We start from the raw sequence: 18420 nt of genomic DNA, 5'->3' as shown, positions 1-18420 counted from the left end.
ACTGCAAGTGCAAATGTAATTTGTAAGCATGTTACCGGTAAGCGACAGAAAAAGACTGTTTAATTTGAGCAATATACACAGTTGCTTTTTTTAGCAAAAGTTTCGTTATCGTATAGTTTGCAATTTGAAAAAGTAGGTTACTACGAAAATATTATAATTACCAAAAAATAAAAGCTAGAGTTATCTTTTATTTTTTAAACAAAAAACTAAAGACAAAGTCAAATGACCAAAAATACCTATCCTGCTAATTGAGAGAGCGTTAGCGAAGGTCTCCGTTCAAGCCTGGGCAAAAATGCTTTCGTATGTCCGGATGTTCTTCTCTTCTTCTTCTTCCTCGATTCCTGATGACTGAGGGTCGCGACCACATGAGGTCGTTATTTTATGCACCATGGCTCTCCATTCTGCACGATTTTCCGCCGCCCTAATACTTCTTCTCTACAGGTCGCAATTCTCAAAAGATACTCGTGAAAATTTGTGAGCAGGTTCCATGATTAAATAGTTTTTATGTATCGATTCTGTTTTTGGTATTTTTCCAAATGGCGGAGCCATACATTTAAGTTAGTTTAACTTTTAAGTTATGCTCTCGAGGTCTACAGCTCAAAGAGCTACTACATATATATATTTATATTTGTAGTTAAAAAAGGTGTAGGTATGTATCATTTCTCTTCAATTGCCCTGGTTGTTATTAATCCCAAATTCACAGCCACAGGTATAATCATTTGGTAAATTTGCATTTGAATTAGGATTAGAATATATAGATATTCTTAGGTACTTAAGGTTGCAAAAAGCAGGAATGTTTGCAAAATATGTAGCGGTCAACTATATTCCTGACCTCAGTCACCATGCGTTTATCACCTGTGAGCTTAACATTAGAAAAAATAAGCCGGTTCCAAGGTGGTTAGTGTACAGACCGCTTAAGGATATTGATATGCAAAGGTTTAACGCTGACCTTGAATCTATAAACTGGGAATGCATGGTGTGTGACAACGTCGGCGATACCCTTTTCCATTTCAATATGTCCATTTTACAGCTTTTTGAACTCCACGCGCCTTTTAAAAAAATTCTAACAAAAAAGAGACTTCATCCTTGGATCACTCCTACAGTCAGGGAGATGATGCGGCTCCGTGATGTAGCGCACGCAAGATTTCGCCGTACTGGGCTTGACTCTCATAAAAAATACTACAAGGATTTAAAAAACATAGTTAACACAGCCATTTTTACCGAAAAATCAGCCTTTTATCAAACATATATTACAAGTAATCAAAATAATCCCAAAGTTCTGTGGCAAAATATCAAAAGTAACATCGCCGATTTTAAAAAACGTAATGAATTGCCTCCTAACTTTAATAATCCAGATCAGATTAACAGCCACTTTCTTAATTTACCTACGAGAAGAGGTGTCACCCTAACCAGTTTAATGTATTATGAGTTCCATAGATTTGGTTCTGCGAAGTTCATGTTAAAACCAGTAGATGAAAGCACCGTTTTGAGGATCATTAAATCCTTTACAAGCAATGCAGTAGGCACTGACAACATCACGCTGGATATGGTTGAACTTACCTTGCCTAGAACCCTATTTATCATCACAAGCATCATCAACCAATCCATCTGTACTGGTGTTTTCCCAGATGACTGGAAATCGGCGATAGTTAGGCCTATACCCAAAACACCTCAACCTACTAACTTAAAGGACCTCAGGCCTATTAGCATTCTGTGTTTCGTGTCGAAAATTCTAGAAAAAGTGGTATGTCGGCAATTAACAGATTTTTTAGAAGCAAATAACATATTACCAAATAAGCAGTCTGGATTTCGGAAAGGGCGCAGCACAGCCACGGCACTCCTGGACGTGATCGATGACATACTAACAGCGCAGGATAAAGGAGAGGCATCTATCCTAGTCCTCCTAGACTTTTCCCGTGCCTTCGACACTATAAATATTTCGCTATTGCTGTCTAAACTTGCTTACTATGGTTTCGACGTCGGAACCGTAAAATGGTTTGATAGCTATCTCTCTGGTCGTTCGCAGAAAATTGGGCTTCGTAATTATTCTGGACTAACAGACTACTCTTTAAATGAACCTGTAAATTGCGGAGTCCCTCAGGGGTCGATCCTGGGTCCCGTTTTGTTTATTTTGTACGTGGCAGACATTGCGAGTTGTATAAAGAACTGTCACTATCACATGTATGCAGATGACCTACAAATTTATAAAACGTTCCATCCCCGGGAGACACAAACTGCTGTGGAGCTGTTGAATCAGGATCTTGATCGTATCGACATTTGGTCTGGACAGTGTGACTTAGTCCTTAACCCCAACAAGTCAAAGTTTCTAGTGCTTGGCACTAAAGGCCAAGTTGACAAAGTCACCAGCTTTGATATTAATGTTATGCTCGGGAGGGAACGCCTCGAACGAGTCTCTGCAGCACGTAACCTTGGCCTACTCTTAGACGAGGGCTTGCGTTTTGAACAAAATGTACTCGATGTCGCTAAAAACTGCTACTATAGATTGAAAGTACTATACCAGGTTCGTCAATATCTCAGTGTCGACCTTAGAATAAAACTATGCGACACTTTAATATTATCCAAACTCAACTATGTCGATACTGTGATTAATGGTTGCTTACTGGCTCGTTCGAAGGCACTCCTTCAACGCATCCAGAATGCTTGTGCCCGTTTCTGTTTCCCCATCCCTCCACGTACTCATGTCACCCCTTATCTTAACAGTGGTAAGATTTTGAAAATGGAAGCACGTCGATCGTTGCATTTTGCGACCCTACTTTTCGGTGTAGTAAAATTTCAGCAGCCCCAATACCTTTTTAACAAGTTGTCGTTCTCCTCCCGCCCAATGAGAGATGCCATTCGACTTCTCTGTCCGAGGCACGGCGGTTGTGCAGCGTTTCGTGGCAGTTTTCGCTATTCTGCCACGAAATGCTGGAACAACATACCCCCTCCAATACGTAACTCAAAAACATTACACACTTTTAAACTTAAATTTAAACAATATCTTTTCAGCTTGCAACTGCCGTGTTCTTAGCGTTCCATGCATCTTAGTTAAATCATTTCATAGGTATATTTTACTTACTTCCGGCGTGATATTGTGCATAATGTATATTTTTTGTTGGTTAAAACCGTCGATCGTTGCCTTTTCTATAAACCGATTTACAACTACCAACTCACAAATTTTATATTATTTTAATTCTTTATTTATTCGAGTTCCCTTTTTTATGTATATATGATCCACTATATTTAATATTATACTAAATACATGCCTTGCCTGACTTCTTTTATATATATTTACATATTCCCAACCCACTCACTTACATATCAAATTTCAATTTTTTTTTTCTTTTCCTTTTTCTTCATGTATAAGTTTCTAATTTGTGTTAAATATTAAGTACCGAATCACATTTTGACACTGCCTTTACTGTTCTGAGCTATCTTCTTGCCCTGGGCTCCACGGAAGACCAGCGCTATAGCATATATATTATGTTAGAGCATATGCTGAGTGGTGTCCATTTGTAGCCTCTATAGCAGCATCAATACTACGATTATTATTGCATGTTAGTTAAGCTAATAATAGTTTAAACTGTTTAGTGTATAAGATCCTCTTTTTTAAATTTATATGTGTGGTGCTGTATGTAGATGGTTTTTGCAATAAACGTTTTTCTATTCTATTCTATTCTATTCAAAACGAAAACAAGTTATGAGCTGAATAAGGTACCTATTTACCTAAAATATTTATTTTTACTCTTTCGTTTTTGTTAGACGGCAATTGTCACGTGTTAAATATGTGACACAGGAGACACATTAAACCTGTTTTAACAACACTCTGTAGTCCGAATAACCATGGCTTTTATTATAGTTCGTTTTTTTTAGCATTAGAAATAAGGTAAACAATCTTGATGTGTCTTTTAATTGAAAAACACATTTAAAAAATAAGTTACGGCAAATATGTAACAATTATGAATCTAATACGATCATTTATATTCTTCTGCTTTCATAAGTAATAGTTACTGATATTTAAAAAGCGTTTTTCCATTTAAAGACAAGTCAAGATCGCTTACCTTCTTTCAAGTTCTTTCTAATGCTAAAAAAATCGAACTATAGAACAAGACACGAATTCAAAATACCTACATTCCGTGCCTACATTTTTTGAATTTGCCACATTTTTAATGATTTAATTTGCTGGATAAATTTGGCAAAGCCACACATGCACACACTTAAAATTAGGTAACCACTCTGGTGTTGCGGGTGTCCATGGGCGACGGTGATCACTTACCATCAGGTGATTCGTTTATATCATAAAAAATTAGGAAATCGTAAGTTATAACTACTATAGTATGCGATAAAGTATACGTACTTCAATATTACGGGTAACAAGCTTTCTAGAAAATGGCCTTTGGACCTCCTGAAGTCTGGGCCATTTACATGCATAGTATAATGTAGGTAGGTGGCCCGTTACTATCATAACTCTCAACATCGTACATCGCACGTGTATTGCAGTAATTATGCAATCATAGTTGATCAAGACGCAGAAATGAAACATTAACTTTCGTTTTTTTTCGTCAGACGGCTATGGTGTGTCCTCTTGCTGCTTGCGGCTACATCGGCGCAGTCTCAGCCTCCGCATGTCGTGTTCATCATGGTGGATGATATGGTCAGTATAAACAACTCCTTATGTGGCCATCATTTGCATTAAGGAGCCCACTGATTAAGGTAAACGTACTGGTGCTCGACGCGGTCCCAGTTCATGTCAAGGTGACAGCAAGGTGTCTTTAGATATCATTTCAATGTCAAAGTGTACGTTCGAATTGGCCTCTAGAGTTAATCAACCAAACGGTATGTCATAAACAATAACAGTCTGGAATGATTCACGGTGAGTTTCACTAGACTTATATCGAACTTTGACACCCACCCGCTATCATCAGTTACCCGTGAACAAGATGCATGTAACTGCGTAGAAATATCGGGAGCTCGAAAACAATACAAAAGGTAATCACGGTTCATATCCCGGTCGATATAAGTCTAGTGGTATGTCAAAACTCTTAATACCATTGACCGGAAAACCAGTGCAGGCTCTAAGGATGCGAGGCCAAGGACAATGTGGCGTTTACCCGCGGTAATTAGTGGGTTGCGTAACGCGGCGCCCGCGCAACAGTGAGTGCGGCGCATGCTAATGATCCTTCAGCTGCGTTCAGTACGGTTACCATCAGTTTGTCACTGACATAAACGCCGTCGAGAACGTAATTTACTTTCTATACATCCCGTTTGCACTAATATGCGAGTGCGAGCGAGATGTATAGAAAGTAAATTACGTTCTCGACGGCGTTTATGTCAGTGACAAACTGATGGTAACCGTACAGGAGGTCTGGTCGACACGTCAGTGTCAGGGGCGTGGCCAAAATGCCATTTTTTTTATTGAAAAAGGCTATCGAACCGTAAATTTTTGTGAACAAAAAGTTAAATTAAAACAACTGTCAATCGTTTCGTATAAACGATTGACAGTTGGCTACTCCCCCTGGTGTGATAACCCTACCATATATTTATAACTACTTTTATATATTTCAATAGTTGTCAGTAGATAAATAAACTCCTAGATTAGGTAGAAGTATTATAATTCACAACGATAGGTGTGTGAAATCTGGAAAAAATGTTTGAGTGGAGTTTTTTTCATTTTTACCACCCATCGGTTGTAGTTCCTTATTTTCCCTCAGTGGAATGATATACCGTGTATCCCACATGTATTTTTATTTTTGTATGCAGGCATCAACGTCAGGATGTTGCTACAAAAAAACATCAGGATGTTTTATAGTAACAACAATTACATTAAAACTGTATCATCATCATCCTTCTACTGTTTGTCCAGTACTATGATGTGGTCCGCTTTCTTGCTTTTTCTTTTCCACTTCGATCTATCCCGGGCATCGTCTTCAGCTATAACCAACAGGCGTTCAAATCTTTGGCGATGACATTGCGCCACCGCTTCCTTGGTTTGCCCATTTGGGCCTGGCAAAGCAAAGCTAAGAGCTTTGATGCCTACGTATTCGGGCGGCCTCTTGGCGGCCTTCTTTTGCACATGGATCATTGATGGCTTGGACATGTCGCGGGGTCATTGGCCATATTTCGCTGCCATAAGTGAGGACCGGCCTTATGATGGTGCTATACACGAGGCATTTTATTTTTATTGGCATTTTATCGTCGAAGATTTCAGCGGTCACCCTCTCTCTACTTTAACCAGGCTTTAACATTAAAACTGTATCAAACTTTTCAAAAATTGTAAACCAGTTCCCGATGTTCCACTGACTTAAAATTTTGCAAACATAATATAACTTCGGTAACAAGCAATGCTATGGTACTATCGGTCTAGTCTCATGATAAGTGTGCATGTAAAGTGGCCATAGGAACACTAAAAAAACGATGTAACTAATACCTCCGCAATTTAGACTCATTGTAAAGAACAGTACAGTAGGATATAAAAGCTTGGAGGTATCGAAAATGAAATTTTTGTCAAACCTATTTATTTCTAGCTAGTACAAGTTTAGTTTACTGTAACGTGTTTATGTAATAATTACAGGGCTGGAACGACGTGTCCTTTCACGGCTCGAATCAGATCCTGACACCGAATATCGACAACCTGGCGTACCAGGGCGTCATACTACAGCAGTACTACAGCGAGCCAATCTGCACGCCGGCCCGCACCGCCCTGCTCACGGGAAAATATCCTATGAGACTTGGTAAGGACTTTTTATTCATGCCGTCTAATTAATTATATAAAGGCGCAAAATATAGGCCTTGAATGACGACTCGTTTTTCATCTTTTTCTGTAGAATTATTCTTTTGTAAGTGGAACATCGTTCAGCTACTTTCTATAAAATTGTCCTGCAAAGTTACGTTTAGAAAACTTTTTAGCATTGAGTTCTTGGTATCTAGACACGCGGTAGCGTGTCCAGCCAAGTTCAAAGAAAAAGGAACTGGCGACGCAGCAACCGTGTGTAATATTACACGAACCATTTCGAGCTACTTTTGACTCCTTCACAACTTGAAACCTACATAACCTACAGTAGTTTACGTATAGGCTACTTTTCTAAAATTTTATTAGTTGGTAAAAACTAGCCAAGTCAAATCCTTTATAATTTCAGGATTTACTACACAACACAGAACTTGGCACCCATATAGATCTCAATTCTTTTGTCGGCGAGTCAACAACGACACATACCTATCCTTAATATTGAACTTGGCTCTCATTTCACATTTATGTTTTTGTTGGGATTATAGTTACCTACTTGTATTAGGGCAGCGGTTCTCAATCTTTTTTTTGGCGGAACCCTTTTGGAAAGCGAAATACTTGATGGAACCCTACAATAAAACAATAGTTTTTAGAAGTGTCTTTTTTGCATAGAAAATTTTTTCGAGGCGACTAAAGCATAGTGTTCTAAATTCTTGCGGAACCCCTGCAGGGGTGTCGCGGAACCCTAGGGTTCCGCGGAAGACACTTAGAGAATGGCTGTATTAGGGCATAATTCTGTAGCATCATCATAGCAAGCCCCGTTAAAAAAATTAAAATCATTTATGGCGGTGGTACTAGTGCTCGACGTGCTAACGCCCAATAGATGACACCCTGCTGTCACCTCTATTGGCAATGACTTAAGTTTCAAGATGACATCTACTTTGACCGCGTACACCAGTACCACCACCTTACTTGCATGTAATCATAGCAACCGCAGTAATTATTATTTTCTGAGAATAGCCTTTGCAGGGAAATATAGGTAATAATATGACGCATCCATTTTAATTAGGTACTTTAATACCCGAGATAGTGACACGACTGAACAGTGAGTTGTGTTAGTTATTGGTCAGTAACATATGTACAGGAATGGAACTGTAACACATCAACATATTATATAGTTGACATATCAACTCTTTTTGTACGTTTTCTATTGGGAAGTAGTATGACATTTTGGGGTACAGCAATGCCATTTGGTACGAATGTTATACATGTCCAACTAAGCCCAAAACGCTCGGTAGCCAGATTGAACACCGTGTCAGAGAGGGGGGGAGGGGGGGCAAAGTACAAAGCTCCCGGCGCTCAGAAAAAAAAATCTGGTGGATTAGTTTGGACCTTTCAGTCAAGTTTGGTGTCGTTTTCAGGTAACTGGATGATGCGCGATTCATTTCTCATACCAGTTTTTTATGGTTCCGTAGCAAAATATGACGCAATCCTTAAAATAATAAACTTTTAGTAGTAACGAAATGCAATCAAACCCTCATTATTTCATATTTTTGTATGAAACTTGATTTATAAAAAATACTGCCAAAAAGCCCATTTAATACAGATTATAAAAACATTAACAGTAAATATAAATTTGACTATTTTAAATGTAAAATAAAATATTGAAAGTACTGCGACGTTCGCCAGCTCAGCGTAGGGGATGGCAAAAAGACCATAGAAAATCCACTTAATATTATTCTAGCTACGCCCTGCGGTGTTACTCGCGGTAAAGAAGTAGTCTATGTGTTAATTCAGGCTGTCAGCTACTTTCATACCTAATATTATCAAAATTGGTCATGCCACTTAAGCGTGAAGAAGTAACAAATACACACACTCACAAACTTTCGCTTTATAATATTAATCATCTTCAATGTGTGATTTTTAATCATCTTCAATATATAAATAAAGTCAGGTAAGATTGTTAAAAATAAAGACAATAATAGAACGTTTGTGAAAGTTTTATTTACATTTACGTCGAGAGCAGAATTAAGAAGGCTAAAGCTGCATTTGCTCAACTCAAGCCTGTCTGGGACTCAAACATTCTCACTCGCCGCGTAAAAGTCTCCCTCTTCGAATCCATCGTCAAGTCCGTGCTGCTCTTCGGCTGTGAGACGTGGAGAGTGATAAAGGGGCTGACACACAAGCTACAAGTGTTTGTCAATAAGTCCCTACGGTCGATCCTCCGCATATTCTGGCCGAAGACTTAAGAAATGGGGATTTGTGGAGTCGACAACCTCCGATCGCCGAAGAAGTAGCGCTGCGGAAGTGGAGATGGATCGGTCATACCCTGCGAAGAGGAGATACGAACAACGCCAGTATCGCGTTCGAGTGGCGGCCTCAGGGCGGGAAGTGAGCCCGCAAACGCCCTGTGCACACCTGGAGGCGCAGCGTAGAGAACGAACTGACAGCCGTAGGACTGAGCTGGAACGAGGCCAAGACGGTTGCTCAAGACAGGAGGGCGTGAAAGGATCTTGTGGAGGCCCTATGCACCTCCGGGGTGCCCTAGGACAGAAAACAACAATATCAGCAAGATGAAGCATTATCCGTGTGTCGGCTTATTCGTGATTGCACGGTGCCACATTTTCAGTCAGAGTGGTTTTACTCAGAGCTTTGTCGCCATCAGTTATGATGAACTCTCTACCCATTGGTAAGTCCATGTTTGAGTAACAATGTAACGACAAAAGATGGTATAGCTCTTCTTTGTTTGATCCTCGAAATCAAATGAACGCGAATGGCGAAGGTCCTTTACCCCACCGGGCGACGCCCGCGCGCCTCCCGCAAAAATCGAGTAGGTACGTGCAATAATAATTTTATTTCACAAGGAAAATAGTCAAATGTATATTTAATGTTAATGTTTTTAAAATCTGCATTAAATGGGCTTTCGTACAGTATTTTTTATAAACCAAGTTTGATACTAAAATATAAAACTATACGGGTTTGTTTGCTTTGTGTCACTATTAAAAGTTTATTATTTTAAAGATTGCGTCATATTTTGCTACGGAACCCTAAAAAACGGGTATGGGGAATGAATCGGGCATCATCTAGTTACCTGAAAACGACACCAAACTTGACTAAAATGTCCAAACTAATCCGCCAGAAAAAATTTTCTGAGCGCCGGTAGCGTTGTACTTTGAGCCCCCCCTCCCACCCCCCAAGCACGGAGTTCAATTTGGCTACCGGGCGTTTTGGGCTCAGATGGACATGTATAATACCCCTACCAAATGGCATTGCTGTACCCTAAAATGTATACCTCTCCATACAAGCATGCCCAATAGAAAACGTACTATAGCAACCGCAGTAATTATTATTTTCTGAGAATAGCCTTTGCAGGGAAATATAGGTAAGTAATAATATGACGCATCCATTTTAATTAGGTACTTTAATACCCGAGATAGTGACACGACTGAACAGTGAGTAGTGTTAGTTATTGGTCAGTAACATATGTACAGGAATGGAACTGTAACACATCAACATATTATATGGTTGACATACCAACTCTTTTAAATTTTTAACAACCTTAATTATTAACACAAAAAATGGATATGTAATTAGATAGATATCTATGTATGTATAAAACTTTTTATTGGCTCAGCTCAGTAAAAGATACAGCTTAAAGAAAACAATAAAAATATATAGTGTTAAGTATAGGTTTTTCTTTTCGTAACTAATGTTTCTTGATTTCAGGAATGCACGGAGCTCCTTTATTCAACTCAGAAGACCGTGGCATTCCACTCACGGAGCAACTGCTGCCCTCCTACATGAAGGAGCTGGGGTACGCCACCCACCTCGTGGGCAAATGGCACGTCGGCATGTCCAGAGAAGAGTACCTGCCGACGAACAGGGGCTACGACTCGCACTACGGCTTGAGAGGAGGCGCCATTGATTACTATACCTATAATAAAATCGATGAGGTGAGATGTTGATAAGACATTCAAATAACGAAACGCACCTAAATATCCGTACACGGCGCGGCGGAAAGAAGGTGATAACTGGCGGGAAAAAATTGAAGAAATTGGAACCTTGTGTAATTTTATTTTAAGTTCAAATTTCTTCACCAGAATATCTCAGGTTATCAACTTCTTCCCGCCGTGTACGGATATAAACAACAACTTTTACTTATTCGTGTTCTCTCCTGTGGGCTGTAAATAGATTTAATCTGATTTGTATTCCTTATCCCGACAAGGACTCGGGAGTATTAGAAGTTAAAACTTTGGCAACACAGGACAAAGTATCGGAAACAAGGTACTTAATGTATTCAAAAGTGTAAGGCTCAAAGTGTCTATAAGTTTCGGAGACAGAAGAGTCCCTCTGAGAATAAAATACGATTTTATTAATACCCTAAGTAATTTATTTCACAACATGGACCATGCACTTTTAATATTTTACTTTTAATTCTACCGTTTAACTAAGGCGGTCGGTAAGAAGTAATTACTAGTAAAAAAAGAAAAATGTAATAAAGTAGTTTTAATTCTAAAATTCAGCTACCTTTTACTATAAAATCACCGCACAACTTCTTTTATAAGAGCCCGAGATGAGCGGTAGTCCTTTAGTTGGCATACAACACTCCTAATGGTTGAAAATATATCAAAACTTTGAGTACATGCCCATGATTTGTTTGAGAAAAAAAACCTGCCAAGTACGAATCGGACTTGCGTACGAAGGCACGTAAAAACAGCAAAAAAATCACGTTTGTTGTATGGGAGCCTCACTTAAATATATTATTTATTTTATTCTGTTTTTAGTATTTGTTGTTATAGCGGCAATAGAAATACATCATCTGTGAAAATTTCAACTGTCTATCACGGTTTAAGGTCTCTGCCCACTACAGGCAAAAAAATATTCTTTGTATTAAAAAGTATGAGACTATGCCCACTAGCCCGTTCCGTCACCGACCATACCCGTCGCGTGCCATGCACGGACCGTCAAAAATAGTCGGCGAGGATATTTGGCCGGTGCCGAAACGCTCCGTGCATGGCACGCAACGTTGCCAGAACGGTGCGTGCCGGCGGCGAAACGGTGGGCATACGGGTTATAACCACGTATGGTGACCGTTCTAAGCCCGTTATAAACGCGTTGCTATATTTCTTGCTCGCTCTTACCAGTCTGATAACTATTCGCTCGCTCTTTCTGGCGAGTCTTGCTCTCGCGAATAAAACGCGGGTATTAAGGGGATGAAACGCGGATGCTACGGGGATTATAGGCGGGTGCTATGGGGATGATGTGTGGTTACTACGGGCACTAAACCCGTTATGTACGGATATGAAACAATGTGGACACGGTGTAGTGGGCATAGTAGTCCGTATCGCGTTACATTCCGTGCCTGATACGTTCACAGCACGGTCATGGTATGATACGGTGTAGTGGGCAGAGACCTTTATGAGATACAGCCTGGTGACAGACAGACATATGGGTTTTACCATTTGGGTACGGAGCCCTAAATATGCTTTCAATGAAAAAATCCAATCTTCATATCTCTTTTGCATTGTTTTCAGTGGCCAAATGGGAGACAGATGTTTGGGGTGGATTTGTTTGACAACGATATACCGCAAGATACTGAAACACGATACATAGTTGATGCACTTACAGACCGAGCTTTGCGGGGTAAGCAAAATATTGTTCAAACTTTTTTAATAATATCATTATTAATTAGTTACAGTGCGACATAAAATAGAAGGAATTAAATGAGGGCGCCACCGCCATTTTCTACGTAACTGTCACATTTTTGACGTAAAATGCTTAAATATGGCCACAATTTAGTATGGAAATTTTTAGGTCCATTTTATTTAATTTCTACTATTTGATATCGCATTATAATACCTAATTACGTGCATATCATATATAGCATAGCATAAATATATCAAAGTCAATTAGGTGTTTTAAAATAAATAACTATCATTGGCTCTATTTTAGATTATAGGTACTAGTTTGCGCTATATTTGTATAAATAAGTATTAAAAAGGCAGACGTCATGTATTTAGATTTACATGCATTATATTTATTTAAATAGGATCAACAAAACTATAAGTATCTTAAATACATGCATATCATACATAACATACTTTTTATTATAAAGTAGTTACTGAATATTTTGTATATAAGTAACTATCAATTCGAATCATATATACGGAACCACCAGAGCAGTTGTTTAGGGCAGCGGTTCTCAATCTTTTTTAAAGCGAAATACTTGATGGAACCCTACAATAAAACAATAGTTTTTAGAAGTGTGTTTTAAATTCTAAAGCATAGTGTTCTAAATTCTTGCGGAACCCTAGGGTTCCGCGGAACACACTTAGAGTATGACTGGTTTAGGGTGTCAAACTATAATTGCTACGTCCTTTGGAAATGAGGTTACAACTAAGAAATATTTTATTCAAATAAGCAACCTGAGATAAATCTAACTGCAAAGAAATATTTTATATTCCTGTATCGCTGCGTTGAAAATCTTTTAGGCACAATCAAATCGTTTAGAAAATCATGTCTGACGGCTCGGCCACGAGCCACGACATTGAGCGACTTGCGACGGCGGCAGCGACAACCATAGGTGGGTACAAAAGGTCCGATCACTGTGTCTCGCTCCAACCTATTATGGCTATCGCTGCCGCCGTCGCAAAACGCTCAATGTCGTGGCCGAGATACGCGATTGCTTTGCCCTGCTGGGAAATATAAGAAACATTTACTTTTTCCAGTGATCAACGGGCACAACATCTCCCAGCCGCTGTTCTTGCACATCGCGCACAACGCACCGCACGCAGGCAACCCGGGCTCGTCGTTGCAGCCACCGCTGTATTCTTCCGTGAAGAATGCACATATCGCGAACCCAGACAGACGCCTGTATGCAGGTTGGTTTGAATTAGAATCTTATCAAGATTTAAAATTACAATCTATCGTAGGTCGATACTACAACCCCGGCATACCGGCATACCATAGCAGCCAACTCTTAAATGTATTTCTCGGTGTAAAAATTATAGAATGCTCAGATAGCTTAGCTGGACTGACAGTTGTAAACAGGTTAATTTCAAACAATGTTTACGTAGTCCTGGAGTCTTAGTTGTGTCAAAATTATAACATAATGACTTTGCTCGCATAATCCATATATATATATTAATATTATAAAGGCGAAAGTGTGTCTATCTGTCTATCTGTTACCTCTTCACGCTTAAACCGATGAACCGATTTAGTTGAAATTTGATATATAGATAGTTTGAGTCCCGGGGAATGACATAGGATCGTTTTTATGTCGGAAATCATCCCTGAAGAGAGTGGAATTGAAAGAGTTTATGAATTGCCTAATAATTGAAGTAAGCAATGCGCGAATTGAATGATTGCTATTAGCATTATCCAGGCGCTATACCTACTTTAGCTGCTGTCACTAATTCCATGCAGACGAAGTTGCGGGCAAAAGCTAGTAAATAATAAAGGTTTGTTTTTTTGTTTGTAAACACGAAGAAATCGAGCAAAACACAATTTAAAATACACAATGATTTTGTGAATAAGCGAAATATGAAAAAAAAAAAAATTAGGCGCGTCACCTGACCGTTAAAAACGCTCTTTAATAAATTTAAACCAATTTCAACACACCAATTCACACCTGTTGAATTCGCAGCACATTTATAATAAAATTGACTGTGTCAGACATTTTTATAATTCATAATTATTCTTGTTATTTCAGAGGTGGTGACACATTTGGATAGCAGTATTGGACTGGTCGTCAAGGCTTTAGCTGACAGAAAGATTCTCGACGACACTATAATAGTATTCGCGTCAGACAACGGCGCGCCTACGAATGGAATGTACAACAATTGGGGCATCAATTTGCCGTTCAGAGGCAAAAAATATACACCATGGGAAGGCGGGGTCCGGGTCCCGGCTTTCATATGGCACTCTTCATTCAGACCTAGAGTCTGGACTGGCCTGATGCATATCACCGACTGGATGCCTACTCTGGTAGCAGCAGCAGGCGGAGCAGTTAATAAAGATATTGACGGCGTAAACCAATGGGACTCCATAATACAGGACGGCGAATCAAATCGCAGAGAACTGCTGATAACTGTTGAAGACAGTGCAAACAATGTTTATGCGGCATATAGAGCAGGAGACTATAAAATTGTAGTTGGTAACGTCACAGGCGTAAGCAATGGTTATTACGGGGCACCATTTATGGTGAACAAACGGCAACCGCCGGAATACTTCCCTATATTAAGAACTTGCGACACAGCGAGAGCCCTCGAGACTTTGGGCATGTATTTGGACGCGGATGAGGTGCACGCGATGAGGAGGGCCACGGCCGTTGTACAGCTGGATAGAGTTCGGGATCCGCAACCTTGTGAACCTACACCAAGTAAGTTGAATGCCCATTAATATTGTTTTCGTGTCATTCCAAATACTGTTGCATTACAAATCAACCAAGCTAAGGTTAGGTACATTAGTTGCATGAAAATGCTGTGTCATTGCTACACTACGCACTTTGTACATAACCGACCATTACAATCTGAAAATACGCAGCTTAATGACAAAATAAATCACTGTAGGTAGGTACCGTAAAATCACCCAATTATAGTCCAAAATCTCCCAATCATGGTCTAAAATTAACTTGAATATTTATCTTTGTTTAGGCGTAACTTTTTAAATTACGCAGTCCTGAAGCAAGATTTTTCATTTAGGTCATATTTTCACGTAGTTGTTGTATTGATATTGGACTATACCAATACTCATTACTTATTGAGTCGTTTTACGGTACCTACATAATGCATGTAGAAAAACATTGTAATGCGTTTTATTTTGCCACATCACTGAACAAAAGTTGCAATAAAGCACCTATGCAATAGCCATCATTGTAGGTAATCGTCGCCAAGTAATCATGTCTAAACATCTCTCGTGACTTAAAATTGACAAAATATCACTTAGCAAGGACGGTTGCGTTTGCGCCTATAGCATGTTCCGAAATTAGTTCGGCAAACTGTCGCAACTACTGTGACACAACACAACAGTACTTAACTTTCTCGCGAGTCACATGACTCAAAATGTCTACACTATGGTAACGACCACACAATAGCTTCGAAACTTTTTAGTTTTTCGTTTTCAGCTCAAGGTTGCCTTTTCAATATCGTGCGGGATCCAACGGAGAGTCACAATTTGTGGACACAAGCTAGTAACATAGCGGCTCTGTTGACTAGCAGACTGCGGGCTTTATGGGCCACACAGATGCGACGAGGTCCTGTCATCCTCCAACCGCAAGCTGACCCGGCCAACTTCAACTACTTCTGGATGCCCTGGGTCGACCAGGCTACCAACGTCACGGCCAGGTTAAGAGGAGAAATAAATATAACAAAGACTGAACCAAACGCTGACAGTACGAATACCACCGTGGCCATAATGGTCAACTGTAACGGCACAGTGGGCATTAGAAACTTTTTGTGCATTTTAAGAACGATTCTGTAATTATTTATTATTGTATGTTTCTTTATTATGTTATGTTTTATTTAGTGTTGTGATTTTATTTATAAATAGAGTGGTTGTTACAGTAAGCGCCTCCATATTGTAGGTATACAAATCGATAAAGACTTACCCCCTTATTCATAAACGTTTACTAAAGTTGACAAGCCGATAATAATCGTTTGTCCCTTTCCGACGTATTGGAATGATGGAAAGGGACAAACGATTATTATCGGCTTGTCAACTTTAGTAAACGTTTATGAATAAGGGGGTTAATTGATTGTTTTTTTAAATAAATATAATGTGTGATATAGGTAAGAAAAAAAATACATGTATTAATATTATGATTTTTATTAATATTCTTAGGGCCACTTGCACAATCCACTTAACTAACCCGGGGTTAAGCGGTTAAACCGTTAACCCACTGTCAAATTGTACTGGTAACCATGGTAACTCCAGGGGGCCGATTTTTTAATTTCGACCGCTCGATTTCGTGTATTTTGATCAATTATATCTCCACTACTAGGCATTTAAATTCTACTAATAGAATTGAAAACGAGTAGTCAATCCACTCAAGCTACTCGATTCCAAATTTATATCGTTCGTATTTCAAAAATTTGCATTTTGCCGTTTTTCACCGATTTTCGAGTGACGAAATCGAGTGATCGAAATTCAAAAATTGCTCCCCAGCGGGCTTAGCAAGGTTATATCATATTGCGCGTGGAATCTACTGTCGTCTTTTAACGATAGTCGTGTTTTTATCGTTTTGCTGAACATGGTTACGGGCTACGATAAGAATACCACGTCGATATCGTATATAGTTATCCACTATCATTCGTAAGTGACCACGATTGTCGATGCCTAGAGTTTATGAAAAATCCATTTAATGCCTGGCTTTATTAAAATGTCGGACGAGTGTCGGACGATGTTTGAAAACGAATAGTTAGTTTTATTACTACACTTCCAAATTGAAAAATGTTTAAATGAGTGACAGCTTTATACAAATTGACTTACATTATAACATGCACGGATAATCGTGTTTTCTCAACTGACAATTCACTTGACATTGACAAGCATCGCGTACGCGCATGATTCAGTGAATTTAGTGAAAATACAAACCAAGTCGAAGAAAAATACTGATTTGCTGTGTAAACTAAAGGAAATGCCACCCAAAATGTAAGTTTCTCTAATTTATTTATAGAAAAAGTTATAGTTCGTTTGACCATTAACTGGTTTTGTCATGAATATGTTTAATTTCAGTCGATGCTTCGGCGCACAAGAAAATGCTAGCCAAATATATAACTCAGCATCCCCTGTTCGCCTACACCTACAGGGAGATTCATGAGCTTCTCGGAACCCAGAGATACAAAATGCAATGCTGCACAGTGCACACAAGTTCTAAGATCTAGAAGAAAGGATTGAAGATGTAAGTACACCTTTCTTAAACTAAAATCATGAAAAGTTTCTGGTGCCTTTTAATATTATTGACACTTAATATCTATTTCTTCTCATTCTATCTATTATGTTCTACTAAGTGACAAAAGTTTGTTAAAAACCTGTTCTATCACTACTATAATTGCAGGAAGTTGATTTGACAACAATGATGTGTAAAAGTTACACTACAACACTACCTATGCATACATTTATTCACACTGCATAAAAAGTGCATACTTAAGGGTTCTAACAAATATTAAAATCTTTGAAACCCGTAGACCTCACTTTAAAAACTTATATATTTTTTTACTCTGTTTGTATATTCTAGAAGCTGGTTTTGTAGCAAGAATAAAAGTTTATTGAAAAAGAAAAAGACACACTTTATGCTATAAATCTAAGACATAAAGATAAAATATTATTAATAAGTATTTAGTTTTTATGCCCGTTCCGGATGTCCCGCTCACTTAAACTTTAAGTCCTTCCTCTTCATAACCGTTTTATGTATGATTGTTTTGCCGTTCAGGCAACCTATCTATGGAATGCACTCCCTCTACCTGTAAGACAAGCCCCAAGAAAATTTGTTTTTTGAGTAGTCATGCTCGGTAGTTATCTGCTAAATGTCTCGTCTAGTGTCTATCATCCCATATACATATTAGTACATTTATTTTTATAACATATATGTATGTTTATGTTAGTATGTATATCTAAGATATACCTACTGCATTTGCTTTTTGATTGGGTTTTGCACCAACCTTTAGTGTTTATATGTGACGTCCCACGGGTAAAGG

At 38.8% G+C, this 18420-nt stretch overlaps 1 protein-coding gene across 1 annotated transcript in view; it reads left to right on the top strand.

The window, feature by feature from the left end:
- Positions 1-16286, top strand: part of LOC134792066 (arylsulfatase B-like) — a 29308-nt gene extending 13022 nt beyond the window's left edge. The window contains exons 2-8 of the mRNA XM_063763195.1: positions 4567-4654; positions 6572-6731; positions 10451-10677; positions 12259-12367; positions 13453-13605; positions 14436-15104; positions 15849-16286. Coding sequence (XP_063619265.1) covers positions 4567-4654; positions 6572-6731; positions 10451-10677; positions 12259-12367; positions 13453-13605; positions 14436-15104; positions 15849-16204 — 1762 coding nt within the window. The 3' untranslated portion in view covers positions 16205-16286. The remainder of the gene's footprint in view (positions 1-4566; positions 4655-6571; positions 6732-10450; positions 10678-12258; positions 12368-13452; positions 13606-14435; positions 15105-15848) is intronic.
- The last annotated feature ends 2134 nt before the right edge of the window (positions 16287-18420 follow it).

Source organism: Cydia splendana, chromosome 7, assembly GCF_910591565.1.
Source record: "Cydia splendana chromosome 7, ilCydSple1.2, whole genome shotgun sequence".
Taxonomy (NCBI): domain Eukaryota; kingdom Metazoa; phylum Arthropoda; class Insecta; order Lepidoptera; family Tortricidae; genus Cydia; species Cydia splendana.
This window is presented reverse-complemented; position numbering and strand designations above follow the sequence as displayed.